At 40.5% G+C, this 14,064-nt stretch overlaps 1 protein-coding gene across 1 annotated transcript in view; it reads right to left on the bottom strand.

Moving 5' to 3' along the window:
- dnah9l (dynein, axonemal, heavy polypeptide 9 like) overlaps nucleotides 1–14,064 on the bottom strand; it is a 428,305-nt gene that overhangs the window by 379,026 nt on the left and 35,215 nt on the right. Inside the window, exons 9-11 of the mRNA XM_072579200.1 lie at nucleotides 12,108–12,275; nucleotides 11,748–11,864; nucleotides 4,877–5,011 (exon numbers count right to left, since the gene is read on the bottom strand). Coding sequence (XP_072435301.1) covers nucleotides 4,877–5,011; nucleotides 11,748–11,864; nucleotides 12,108–12,275 — 420 coding nt within the window. The remainder of the gene's footprint in view (nucleotides 1–4,876; nucleotides 5,012–11,747; nucleotides 11,865–12,107; nucleotides 12,276–14,064) is intronic.

The following is a 14,064-nucleotide window of genomic DNA, read 5'->3' as shown; positions in this document are numbered from 1 at the left end:
AACGTTCTAAACCCTGGAACATCAAGCAACCATTCCTGCCCCTGTGAAACCCATGTCTCTGTTATGGCCACAACATCATAGTCCCAGGTTCTGATCCATGCTCTAAGTTTGTCACGCTTATTTCGGACACTCCTTGCATTAAAGCAGACGCACTTTAACCGATCCCTTTGTTTCATCGCGTGAGAAACCTTCCTGATAGATTCAATATATCCTGTCACTGTCCTATCTGCAACTGGCCCCCTATCAGGCATGTGACTCTGATTCCAACCCCCCTGCCAAACTAGTTTAAACCCTCCTGAATCACATGAGCAAATCTCCCATCCAGGACATTTGTGCCCCTCCTGTTTAAGTGCAACCCATCCTTCATGTACAGGTCCCACCTTCCCCAGAAGGTATCCCAATGGTCTAGGGATTCTTCCATTTGAATCCAAATCTGACTAGGCTTCCCAATTACCCCGTTAGAATTCTAGTGTTGCGATATTCCTGGTTGCACGACTTCATTTTCAAATAACCTCTGTGGTTCTTGATCTCCTTTACTATAGCCACGCTATGTCTGTGACCCTCAACTGGACCTATAAACACTGCACTGACCCTGAAGTTTTCTCAGCCTGCAAATGTGCTATATTTTTCAAAACCTCCCCTCCAGGAATTTCAAATGATGGCCACTTACTCTAGCCTGAGCATAAGCTCGAGACCACCCCTACATTTAATAAGCAGCTGATGTAATCTGTAGCTGCTAACTGTGAACAGTTTTTCAGCTCGTTGCTACCTGTAGCTCATACCTCTGTAGCTTCTCTTTCCAGGTCTATAAGACAAATCTAAGGGTACATATGAATGCACAGATTATTTTCAATAAGAGAGATGAATTAAAAGTGCAAGTTGTTGATGGGCAGAATATAATTACTATTAAACAGACTTGACTGCATAATGACCAAGGATAGGAATTAAATATCCAAGTTTATTCAATATTTGAAGGAATGGCAAAAGTTAAAAGGAGGTTGCACAGCATAATTAGTAATAGATGAAATCACTACAATAGTGAGAAGAGATATTCGCTCAGAAAATTGAGATATAGAATCAGTGTCTAAGGAGCTAAGAGTCAGAGAGTCAGAGAGATGTGGAAACTTTAGTGGGAGTTTTCTACAGGCCTCCTGGGTAGTCAAGGATGGCAGTAAACAGAACGTTAGAGAGGCACATAACAAGTAGAAGCATGAGTGAATTTAACCTACATATAGATAGGGCAAATATATTAACAATAAGACAGTGGCTGTTGAATGTGAACAATGGAGTGTGTGCAAGTTTTATTTTAAAACCAGTTGACGAAGCAACCAACTCGTGAACACCATTGTGGGTTTGGTATTGAGCAATGAGAAAAGATGAATAATCTTACTGTGCAGGGTCCTTGAAGGATGAGCGACCATAATATGATAGAGCTCTTCATTGGAATGGAAAGCTTTTCATCATTCATTTATGAGATTTGGGCACTGCTGGCTAGGTCAGCATTTATTGCCCTTGAGAAGGTTGTGGTAAGTTACCTTTACGAATCATGTAAGATCACACCTGAAGTATTTTGTGCAGTTTGATCTCCTTACTTCAGAAATAATGCACTCGGCATGGACAGAGAACAGAGAAGGATGTACCACACTTATTCTTGGGATGGTACGTTTGTAATACAAGGACAGACTGGGCTGTTATTCACTGGAGTCTAGAAGAATGAAAGGGGATCTCATTGAAACAAAATTCTAACTGGGCTAGACAGACTGAATACAGGGTTATTGATTCCCTGGCTGTGGGGTCTACAACAAGGAGGCCATGGTCTCAGGACACAGGGTAGGCCACTTCAAACTGAGATGTTGCTGGGAATGGAAGGTTTGAGTTTTAAAAATACGCTGTATAGGTTGTGACCTTTTTCACTGGAGCATAGGAGATTGAGGGTTGACATTTTAGAGGTTTATAAAATCACAAAGGGCATGGGCAAGGGTATTTTCCCCTAGGGTGAGGGAGTTTAAAACCAGAGGCAGCATTTTTAAGGTGAGAGGAGAAAGTTTTAAGGACAAGGGGGACACTTTTTTTAAAAAAAACAGAGTTTGGTTCATATGGATAATTAACTGCTAGAAGTAATGGTTGGTACAGGTACAATTACAACTTTTAAAAGACATTTGGATAAGTCCATGAATAGGAAAGTTTTGGAGGGATATAGGCCAAACACAGGCAATTAGGACTAGTTTAGTTTGGGAATGTGGTTGGCGTGGATTGGTCAGACCAAAGGATCTGTTTCCTATGAGATAAAGAGGTGGTGAACCTGTGGAATTCTCTATCACAGAAGGCTGAGGAGATGAAGTCACTGAAGATACTTTAGATTAGATTAGATTAGATTACTTACAGTGTGGAAACAGGCCCTTCGGCCCAACAAGTCCACACCGCCCTGCCGAAGCGCAACCCACCCTTACCCCTACATCTACCCCTTACCTAACACTATGGGCAATTTAGCATGGCCAATTCACCTGACCTGCACATCTTTGGAATGTGGGAGGAAACCGGAGCACCCGGAGAAAACCCACGCAGACATGGGGAGAATGTGCAAACTCCACACAGAGAGTCGCCTGAGGCAGGAATTGAACCCGGGTCTCTGGCGCTGTGAGGCAGCAGTGCTAACCACTGTGCCACCGTGCCGCCCGGATTTCTAGAGGCTAAAGGTGTATGGGGAGAGAATGGGACATTAGCTGAGAGATGGAGTATCAGCCAAGACAAAACTGAAAGAAAGAGCAGGCGTGACAGACCAAATAGCTTACCTATTGCTGGTATTTTATATATTTCTAAGAAACACAACCGTTGATTCCACTTTGATTAATCTTGGCACGTGTTACTATTCTGTAGGTTTCTGGACTTGTTAGCTTTCAGCTGTTGACTGTCTGCATGAATTGCTCTCTGAAAACAGTGTATAGGAAATTCTTCTGAATCTTTCAGTAGAATTCACACTGCTGTCTACCCTTTTGTATGGCACAACTAGAACAATTTCCAATCTGCACCACTTCTCACAATGTTGTGAGATGAAGCAATGTGTACTACTGGCACCATGTTGTGTACTACTGGCACTATGTTGTAAGGTCAATCATCACCACAGCTCATTATGGTGTAAGATACACAGGGTAGATTTGCTATCACTATCCTCTTTCCCAATAGGGATCTACAGGGCCTGCTGCGTTAGAGGAAACTGTCTGGCAAACTAATGAGTGGCTATCGTCTTATTCTATGACAGTAACTACCTACAAGTTACACTGTTATGACAGACATCACTCAGAAACTGAGGGAAACCTTGATGTTAGGTCTAATTCATTCAACATCCAAAGTTGCACTACTGCTCAAGTCCACGTAACATCATCACACGAGCCCTTTCAGATCCTTACACCTTTGTACAACAGAAGAAACACATTTCTTGATTGGGAGAAATGAATTGCAAATGAACACTTAATTCCAGTGAGTTATATTTTTAATGCGAGGCTAATTACATGAAGATTGATTTCCTGATATCTGCAGGGAGGAGAAAGCAAGGACTGCAGATGCTGGAGATCAGAGTCGAGAGTGTGGTGCTGGAAAAGCAGAGCAGGTCAGGCAGCATCTGAGGAGCAGGAGAGTCAACCTTTCAGGCATAATCCTCTCATTCCTGATATCTGCAGTCAGGGAAGATCAACTGCCTTTTTGCAAAAGTTGATTCCTCTGGCAGGAATTTGAATTTTTGACTCCTGCCTAATTTAATCCGCCAGCCATTGTTCTTGCTTTATGCATACAAGTATAAACACTGTCGTCAATCTGTTGAGCTGAATAGCCTGTCTATCTGCTCCAGATAAGGAAACGTTAAATAAAGACAACTTTTCCCAGAGTAGAGTAGGTTTACTTGTTGAACTGGTTGTCGATCTGCTCCCACTAGTCTCAAAATTGCAGCTGGAGCAGGAAGCCTACAAAGGAATGTGAGTGGGTGGTTTGTCCTCGACCTCACCTGCCTGCTCAAAATTTCTGACATATTGCAGTGAATGATTAGGCAGTGTCACTCCTCCACCCCCACCTCTTTCAGGCAGCAAACCTCCCAAGGGGGCCCATAAAATTCTGACGTAGTGCTATGCTGTGCCATAATTCTGTGGCCACACTCTTCTGTAACTTGTTCCAGAATCTGCTCTTTGAAGAAGCATAGGCTGGCTTTCGGTGGTGTTAGCCTGTCATGGTATTGCGTCCTGCTCAGGTATGCAACTACTTAATTGCATACTTAGCACTAGCTTGTTGCAATGCATGCTTAACCTGTGCCAATTTTCATATCTAATTAAATTTTGTTACAATAAACGCCTACCAACTGTCTTTCTCTACTTCCCAACTTACTGTGCAGTTTGCATTTAAATGTTTTTTTAAAAATCAATGTCCTTTAAAACAATAACAACAGAATTTATGATTCAAAACTGGCGACTGAAATGAGTCTGAGTGCCCCAGTCCAATTATTCTCCTCCCCTTATCACTGTCACCTGAAGACTTCAGCTAAGACTGAACTGATAAGAATGGAACCCAACAAAAGCAGGTACGCTCAGCAGGGCACAGTGGAGCAGCACCAGAGGAAGATTACATGGTCACCATCACAAAGACTGCAGACAGAAGACAGATATCAAAATAAATACTTAAACATTTTCTAAAATGTATCTTCCTACCAATTTGAATTCAAATTCATTCTGAATTCTCTTCCCCTTGGCACAGCAATTCATCATATTCTTTAGACTGAAGTGGGTCACAGCATTGACAGCTCACATCTACTTGGAAATCATACCCCAATGGTTTTAAATAAAAATCACATTTTTGAAACTTACCATGAGTAATACTGAAAGTGTTATTTTACCTTTGTTTGTTTATCAAAAATTTCTTTGCAGCTGTCGATTTCTGCCTCAAACATTGAGAGAAGGTTGGTATATTTCACAGCAAAAATGTTGGCAATGACAGGTCGTTTTTGCAGCACACCAAATATTGACAAAACCTAACAGAGAAAAGATTTTTAATTACAAACTATAAGTTAATTTCAATTGAAAAAGACATTATATTAGTTGCAACTTTTCTCTATTACTTCATGTACCATCTTCTCAGCCTTAAGGAAAATATTGGCACTGCACCTTGTTTGACCTACCTATCTATTGATACATGAATGAACAGCATGAAATCTAAATATTTTCTCCAAGAAAAGAGACTAGGAACGGTGGGTGAGCAATGGGATCTAAGATTCTAGCAAATCACTAAAGGATAATGCGTAGTTACTGAAGGTACCCAAAACAGATTAGAGAAATATTGGGCTCTCTTTTAAAGGAACAGGAACATAAACAGAAGGAAGTGCTGTTCATTGCACAGAACCTTGACTGAACCTTTGCTGGAGAATGGCATTTGGCTTTGAGAAACATATCTCCTGAAAGATATACAGGCTTTGGTGCAGATTTAATTCCCTCATGACAAAGGTAAGGCCTTCCCACCTTCACCACTCACCTGAGGTGCGGTGACCCTCAGATTAAACTCATCATCAGTCATTGCTAACAAGACAGCAGCCCTATAGTCTGGTAGGACTAAAACAATGTTAACCTTACTGACCTTGGAGAGCTTACAGTACAGATTCACTTGTATTATACCATAGTTTAAAAAGTTTTACAATCTTGGACCAGAGTCCTGAATTGTGTACTTTAAAAATATAAGAGGATTCTGGGTAATCCAAGATGGAGGATGGGAAAAATTTCTGGCTGTAAGAGCTGTTCCTTTTTTTGAGGTATTTTAGGTGCTGGAGATGATTTCCTCAAATTCCAGGAGCAGCAATTGCTGTTTTACACGCTGTTGCATTGTTTTGGAACTTCGGGAAAAAAAAGTCAAAACAACAGCAGTTTTAAAAGGGAGAAGCACAGACAAAGGAAGCACATGGTGAGGACAGTGCAGGAGAGAGAGAGAGAGAGAGAGAGAGAGAGAAAAAGAGAAAAAGAGAACGAGAACGAGAACCTGCACAGTTTTTGAATTCATGTGTCGCTGGACATCGGAGTGCGTCTGGGAAAATTAACAAACAGTGAATTTCACAACTAATCTTGGAGGAACCAGTTTGGACGAAGTTCACAACACAGAATCAGATAAGTTAATTGTTGTTTTAAGTCTGTCCAAAAGAAAGGCTGTATTAGTGAGTACAGTGGGTTCTTTCTTGATTATATGTTTTTGGAGATAAGTCTCTTGATTAAACTTAAAATATAAGCCATAGCTATTAACTTAACCTGGTGCAGTGTTTTGTAGAGGAATAAGACAGTGTTATTTTCTGGGTCTGTAGATTGTGAGGGAGCAAAAATGGCCTTTGCAGTGATATGTACTTCTTGTCAGATGTGGGAGTTTAAAGGTTACTGCAGATCATATCTGCCATAAATGCTGTTGGATGCGAATCTTATCAGATCGAGTGGATCGGTTGGAGAGACAGATAGAAGCAATGAGGAATTTGCAACAGCAACATTATGTGATGGATGGCAGTTATAGGAAGGCAGAAAAGTCTCACCTACAGTCACATAGGTGGGTTAATTCCAGGAAGGGTAAGAGAGGTAGGCACCTAGAGCAGGAGTCCTTTGTGGATATATCCATTTCAAACAGGTATGCTGTTTGGGAAAATGTAGGGGGTGATGGATTCTCAGGGGAATGTAACACAAACAGCCAAATTTCTAGTATTGAGACTGGCTCTAATGCAATGATGGGTATGTCGGCTTCCAAGAAATCAATTGTGTTAGGGGCTTCTGTAGTCCAAGGTACAGACAGATGTTTCTGTGGCCAGCAGAGAAAAAGCAGAATGGTGTTTTGTTTCCCTGGTGCCAGGATCAAAGATGTCTCAGAGAGGGTGCAGAATGTTCTCACGGGGGAGAGGGGCCAGCAAGAGGTCATTGTCCACATTGGAACCAATGATATACGAAGGGAAAAGGTTGAGATTCTGAAGGGAGATTATAGAGAGTTCAGCAGAAATTTAAAAAGGAGGTCCTCAAGGGCAGTAATATCTGGATTACTCCCAGTACTGCGAGCTAGTAAGGACAGGAATAGGAGGATAGAGCAGATGAATATATGGCTGAGGAGCTGGTGTATGGGAGAAGGACTCTCATTATTGGATCATTGGAATCTCTTTTGGGGTAGAAGTGACCTGTACAAGAAGGACGGATTGCACCTAAATTGGAAGGGGACTAATATACTTGCAGGGAAATTTGCTAGAACTGCCTGGGAGGATTTAAACTAGTAAGGTGGGAGGGTGGGACTCGGAGATAGTGAGGAAAGAGATCAATCTGATACTGGTACAGTTGAGAATAGAAGTGAGTCAAACAGTCAGGGCAGGCAAGGACAAGGTAGGACTAATAAATTAAACTACATTTATTTTAATGTAAGGGGCCTAACAGGGAAGGCAGATGAACTCAGGGCATAGTTAGGAACATGGGACTGGGATATCATAGCAATTACAGAAACATGGCTCAGGGATGGACAGGACTGGCAGCTTAATGTTCCAGGATACAAATGCTACAGGAAGGATAGAAAGGGAGGCAAGAGAGGAGGGGGAGTGGCATTTTTGATAAGGAATAGCATTACAGCTATGCTGAGGGAGGATATTCCCGGAAATACATCCAGAGAAGTTATTTGGGTAGAACTGAGAAATAAGAAAGGGATGATAACCTTATTGGGATTGTATTATAGACCCCTCAAATAATCAGAGGGAAATTGAGAAACAATCTTGTAAGGAGATCTCAGCTATCTGTAAGAATAATAGGGTAGTTATGGTAGGGGATTTTAACTTTCCAAACATAGATTGGGACTGCCATAGTTTTAAAGGTTTAGATGGAGAGGAATTTGTTAAGTGTGTACAAGACAATTTTCTGATTCAGTATGTGTATGTACCTACTAGAGAGGGTGCAAAACTTGACCTACTCTTGGGAAATAAGGCAGGGCAGGTGACTGAGGCGTCAGTGGGGGAGCACTTTGGGGCCAGTGACCATAATTCTATTTGTTTTAAAATAGTGATGGAAAAGGATAGACCAGATCTAAAAGTTGAAGTTCTAAATTGGAGAAAGGCCAATTTTGACGGTATTAGGCAAGAACTTTCGAAAGCTGATTGGTCCCAGATATTCGCAGGTAAAGGGATGGCTGGAAAATGGGAAACTTTCAGAAATGAGGTAACAAGAATCCAGAGAAAATATATTCCTGTCAGGGTGAAAGGGACGGCTGGTAGGTATAGGGAATGCTGGATGGCTAAAGAAATTGAGGGTTTGGTTAAGAAAAAGGAAACATGTGTCAGTTATAGACAGGATCGATCAAGTAAATCCTTAGCAGAGTATAACGGAAGTAGGAGTATACTTTAGAGGGAAATCAGGAGAGCAAAAAGGGGACATGAGATAACTTTGGCAAACAGAATTAAGGAGAATACAAAGGGTTTTTACAAATATATTAAGGGCAAAAGCGTAACTAGGGAGAGAATAGGGCCCCTCAAAGATCAGCAAGGTGGCCATTGTGTGGAGCCACAGAAAATGGGGGAGATACTAAATGAATATTTTGCATCAGTATTTACTGTGGAAAAGGATATGGAAGATATAGACTGTAGGGAAATAGATGGTGACATCTTGCAAAATATCCAGATTACAGAGGAAGAAGTGCTGGATGTCTTGAAATGGTAAAAGGTGGATAAATCCCCAGGCCCTATCAGGTGTACCCGAGAACTCTGTGGGAAGCTAGAGAAGTGATTGCTGGGCCTCTTGCTGAGATATTTGTATCACTGATAGTCACAAGTGAGGTACCAGAAGACTGGAGGTTGGCAACCATGGTACCACTGTTTAAGAAGGGCGGTAAAGACAAGCCAGGGAACTATAGACTGGTGAGCCTGACCTCAGTGGTGGGCAAGTGGAGGGACAGGATGTACATGTATTTTGAAAGGCTTTGTGCGTGGGAAATCATGTCTCACAAACTTGATTGAGTTTTTTTGAAGAAGTAACAAAGAAGATTGATGAGGGCAGAGCAGTAGATGTGATCTATAGGGACTTCAGTAAGACGTTCGACAATGTTCCGCATGGGAGACTGATTAGCAAGGTTAGATCTCATGGAATACAGGGAGAACTAGCCATTTGGATACAGAACTGGCTCAAAAGAAGAAGACAGAGGGTGGTGGTGGAGGGTTGTTTTTCAGACTGGAGGCCTGTGACCAGTGGAGTGCCTCAAGGATCGGTGATGGGACCTCTACTTTTTGTAATTTACATAAATGATTTGGATGCGAGCAAAAGAGTTACAGTTAGTAAGTTTGCAGATGACACCAAAATTGGAGATGTAGTGGACAGCAAAGAGGATCTGGACCAGATGGGCCAATGGGCTAAGAAGTGGCAGATGGAGATTAACTCAAATAAATGCGAGGTGCTGCATTTTGGGAAAGCAAATCTTAGCAGGACTTATACACTTAATGGTAAGGTCCTAGGGAGTGTTGCTGAACAAAGAGACCTTGAAGTGCAGGTTCATAGCTCCTTGAAAGTGGAGTCGGAGGTATATAGGATAGTGGAGAAGACGTTTGGTATGCTTTCCTTTATTGGTCAGAGTTTTGAGTACAGGAGTTGGGAGGTCATGTTGCGGCTGTACAGGATATTGGTTAGGCCACTGTTGGAATATTGCATGCAGTTCTGGTCTCCTTCCTATCGGAAAGATGTTGTAAAACTTGAAAGGGTTCAGAAAAGATTTGCAAGGATGTTGCCAAGGTTGGAGGATCTGAGCTTTTGGGAGAGGCTGAACAGGCTGGGGCTGTTTTCCCTGGAGCGTCAGAGGCTGAGGGGTGACCTTGTAGAGGTTTACAAAATTATGAGGGGCATGGATAGGATAAATAGACAAAGTCTTTTCCCTGGGGTCGGGGAGTCCAGAACTAGAGGGCATAGGGTTAGGGTGAGAGGGGAAAGATATAATAGAGATCTAAGGGGAAACTTTTTCACACAGAGGGTGGTACGTGCATGGAATGAGCTGCCAGAGGATGTGGTGGAGGCTGGTACAATTGAAACATTTAAGAGGCATTTGGATGGATATATGAATCGGAGGGGTTTGGAGGGATATGGGCTGGGTGCTGGCAGGTGGGACTAGATTGGGTTGGAATATCAGGTCGGCATGGAGAGGTTGGACCAAATGGTCTGTTTCTATGCTGTACATCTCTATGACTCTATGATTGTAAAAGCGTGAGATTCAAGACACTTACTAAGAAAATAAAACGACCGACCACAATGTTGTACAAGCAACAATAAACTCTACTGCACAACATTCGAGTAGTAATGCATTCTACAATTCTGGCACCCAGAATTAACATGTGGTAAATATGGCTCAAAGACCGATGAGGTATCATAGCAAATCTCCCACATATTAATGCAAGCGGGGGTAATTAAATCTCATTAAAACTTACAAAAAGGGTTACAATCTTCAGTTTTGTCGATCTGTCCTTGAAACTCCCTCTCAAGTGAAGGTTCATCATGCGCTACCTCAACGATTGCTCCCATTCTGGTTAATCACCTGTTTGTCCTTAGCCTACAATCCCCCGTTCGAGATATTGTACTTCTTCACACATAATTCCAGTTTTTCAGTGGTGAGCTTGACCAAGTTGGTACTACTCCTGAATTTTTCTTCGCCATAATCTAGCTCAGTTGGATCCACCAAACACTACTCATGGGCTTTTCAGCACTCCTTTCAGTTACATTGAAGTGCTGATCCATGCAGGCTTACCATCAAACTCTTTCTTATTCGTGAATTTTACAATTGAGCAATTCTTGGGATTGAGTGTAACCTGAAAGTTGCATTTTTTCAAACTGATGGAAATGGGTTTCATTACAAAGGGTTAAGTTAAGTCACAGTACATAAATTTGGTGCCTATTCCCTCAAGTTTAGAAATTTGAAAAGTATTTTAACCAATACATATTGCTTAGCAAATTATCATGGAATGTAGAACAAAGTTACAAATCATCCATGACTTAGCTGAATTTGCAGAAAATGATTGAGAATCTGAATAGTTTGTTTCTGTTACATCTGAACAACTTTCCTTAATTTAGTTAAGAATAATCTTGATTTCTCCTTTTGAGAGAGTTCAAATAACATTTCTGAAACTGCAAGCTGTCAACTTGGTTCTTCTGGTAGACACCCCAGCGCTCTCACAACAGGATCATTACAATACAAAATAAAAATTTAAAGTTCTAAGGATCAATTGACCCAAAACGTTAACTCTGATTTCTCTCCACAGATGCTGCCAGACCCGCTGAACTTTTCCAGCAAGCTCTATATTTTTATTCATCACAATATTATTCATTGGTGTTACATTAAAATAACAATTTTAAAGCTAGGGTTTTCAACTCCAACAGGACAGTTAAACAAAACAACGGACCATTCTGTCTGTGACAGATCTTTGCTAAAGTAATTCAAAGCTAATTACACTCCCTCATGATCTCCATATAAATCCTCATCCTGACTTACAATATTTAAGTAATTTTTCCTTCAAGATATAATTCTATTCGCCTCAACCAGCGGCTGCAGCAAAAATTGTCTACAAAGATAAAGTTTGTCACTTAACAGGTAAATGCTTTGCCCCTTTTATTTTACATCTTGCACTTGAAACCAAAATATACATTTCGTATTTTTAAGGTCCACCTAGTAACTTATGATGCAACTATTTCAAAAATATTAAATTATGCTATTTTTACATCCTAGCCACAGCAATGCACAATTAGTACCTTAAAAGCCGATTCCAGAGATCCTGAATTCTGAAATGCAAGATTCAGCACTGAGCCTAATCGTTTGTCAAAATCAAGTAACTGATTCATGAATTTGCTGTGATCCGACAAAAATTCCTACAGAGATTGCAGTAGATATTTTTAGATTTGTGAATAATCTAGCACTGATATAATATAATTTTCACATATTGACAAACCTATTTTCAAAAGAAATTCTCTGAAAATGAAATTAGTTTTTAAAAACTAAATTAACATTAGCGTAATTGTAATGTTTTCAAATTAATTTTAGAATATAAATTTCATTTTATGACATGCAAATGAAAGCAGATGCCAATGTCCACTGTTTTATAATAGTTATACCTTGTTGTTGTAATCAAGTGGATCATACTTGCTTTCTCCAAATACTCGCCAACATTCCTGAAATTCTTCATTGATACCATATATTATTTCACTGAAAGCTTTTCCTTTGAAACCTCCTATTTCAATTCTCTCCAGTTTAAAAAAGTCCATAGCTGAATTAAACAGTTCCTGAAAACAAATTAATATTGGGCAAGTAACATTTTAGCACAACAATATCATGTGTTTGGGTTTTTTTTTAGAAGCTTTAAGCACAATACGAAAGTTGAAGGGTAACCAGTGTTTTATAATAATATAGCACAATTTCCTTGCTTTTGCAGTCTACAACTTGTAAGGGGATGAAATCAGTTTCTTTCTCTTCATTTTTAAATCCCAAATATTTAATTAATAATGGCCAGAATTTTTCAGGATTTGAGCTGAAGTGGGAAATGGGGTGAAGGAAGGCGTGTATAATAGCTCAGATGGTGGCAGATGATGTGCCCATCTCCTTCCCACCTCTGCTGGCATTTTAACAAATGGGTGGAAGGTGACAGACTGATATTTTATCAGTGTCAAGAGTGTGGTGTTGAAAAAGCACAAAAAGTCAGGCAGCATCCAAGGAACAGGAGAATCAACATTTCGGGTAAAATCCCTTCATCACAAATCACTTACACTACAGATGTGCATTCTACCACCTATGGAGGCAAACAGAGACCCTTATTATTATGCATCCTCTGGCCCACAGTAGGCCTCTCTGTGGTGGAATGGTCTAACCAATTTTAAGATCACCTCTCCCATTTCACCTGATGTGCCTTGTTGAGCCCTATAAATTTATCTCAATTCTAGGTCTTCCTGTAAGTTTGGCAAAGGCCTTCTACAATTGCTCCCAGTGGCAATGTTGAGACAGAAGAGGTATCTGTATTCTAAATAGTTGGCAGCATGTTTTAAGAGAGGAACTTTTTCCTTTAATGGGCAGCAGCCTGACAGAGGAAATTAGTTGCTCAAGTCTTGTAAAATACAAATTGAAGTTTCCATTCATGATCAGCTGTATTTTACAAGGAGGGATCCCCAAAATTTCTAGCAAGTGGTCAGGGTCTCCACCATCCTGTAACATCATGGCCATGTGTGAATATAAATAAATTGTAGTTTGGAAATTACTATAGAGACTGTGAGAAGAAATGTTAGCCAAAATCTGCTAATTGCGAAATGCTGGGCTAAGGACCGAGATATCCAATGTTAAAAAAATTTGTGCGTAATAATATGCCAAACAATACAAGAGTCATTTCAGTTTAAGATGCCTCCAAGATTATCATGAACTAATTTGCTAATATTTATTTTATTGATAATTTGATGGTGTTGTAAGGACAGGATTTTCTCTTTGATTAGTGAATAATGTGCACACATTTGAAGTAACTCCAATTGGTAATGCAGCGTTTTAAATAATTCTGTAGTGTAAGCTGCATGTTTGAGCTGATCACTATCAAACTATGATGAGCAGAACTGGCTAGACACAGTGGGAACATAAAGTGTGGTGAGGCCTGTGCATGACAAAGTACGAATGTTAATGTATGAATTTAGTGCAAATTGAAATTCTTTGCCGGGGGGAAGAAGGTCCTGCTTTTTTTAGTATCAGTTTCTTAGCCACAAGAAGCTGATGGTGTTAATTAAGTGAGCAAGTCGGTGATGACTTGATAGGTTTTAAGATTTAATTCCTCTAAACATGAGTCTGTCTAATCAGATACAAGCGTTGCCTTAAATGCGATGGGAAGGCAATCAGAGATTAGATCTAAGCTCCGCAGTCCTACCCAATCCAGTTATGAATATTGGGGTGGACAATTAAACATCAAGATGGAGGCTAGCACACGCGTACAAATGACAAGACTGAAGTATTTGCACCTATCTGTAGCCAGAAGTGCCAGGTGGTTGATCCACCCACCATCAGAATGGAACCAATTAAATTCTCTCCACGTCCTCAACAAAT

Source organism: Chiloscyllium punctatum, chromosome 10, assembly GCF_047496795.1.
Source record: "Chiloscyllium punctatum isolate Juve2018m chromosome 10, sChiPun1.3, whole genome shotgun sequence".
In the NCBI taxonomy this organism is placed as follows: Eukaryota; Metazoa; Chordata; class Chondrichthyes; order Orectolobiformes; family Hemiscylliidae; genus Chiloscyllium; species Chiloscyllium punctatum.
This window is presented reverse-complemented; position numbering and strand designations above follow the sequence as displayed.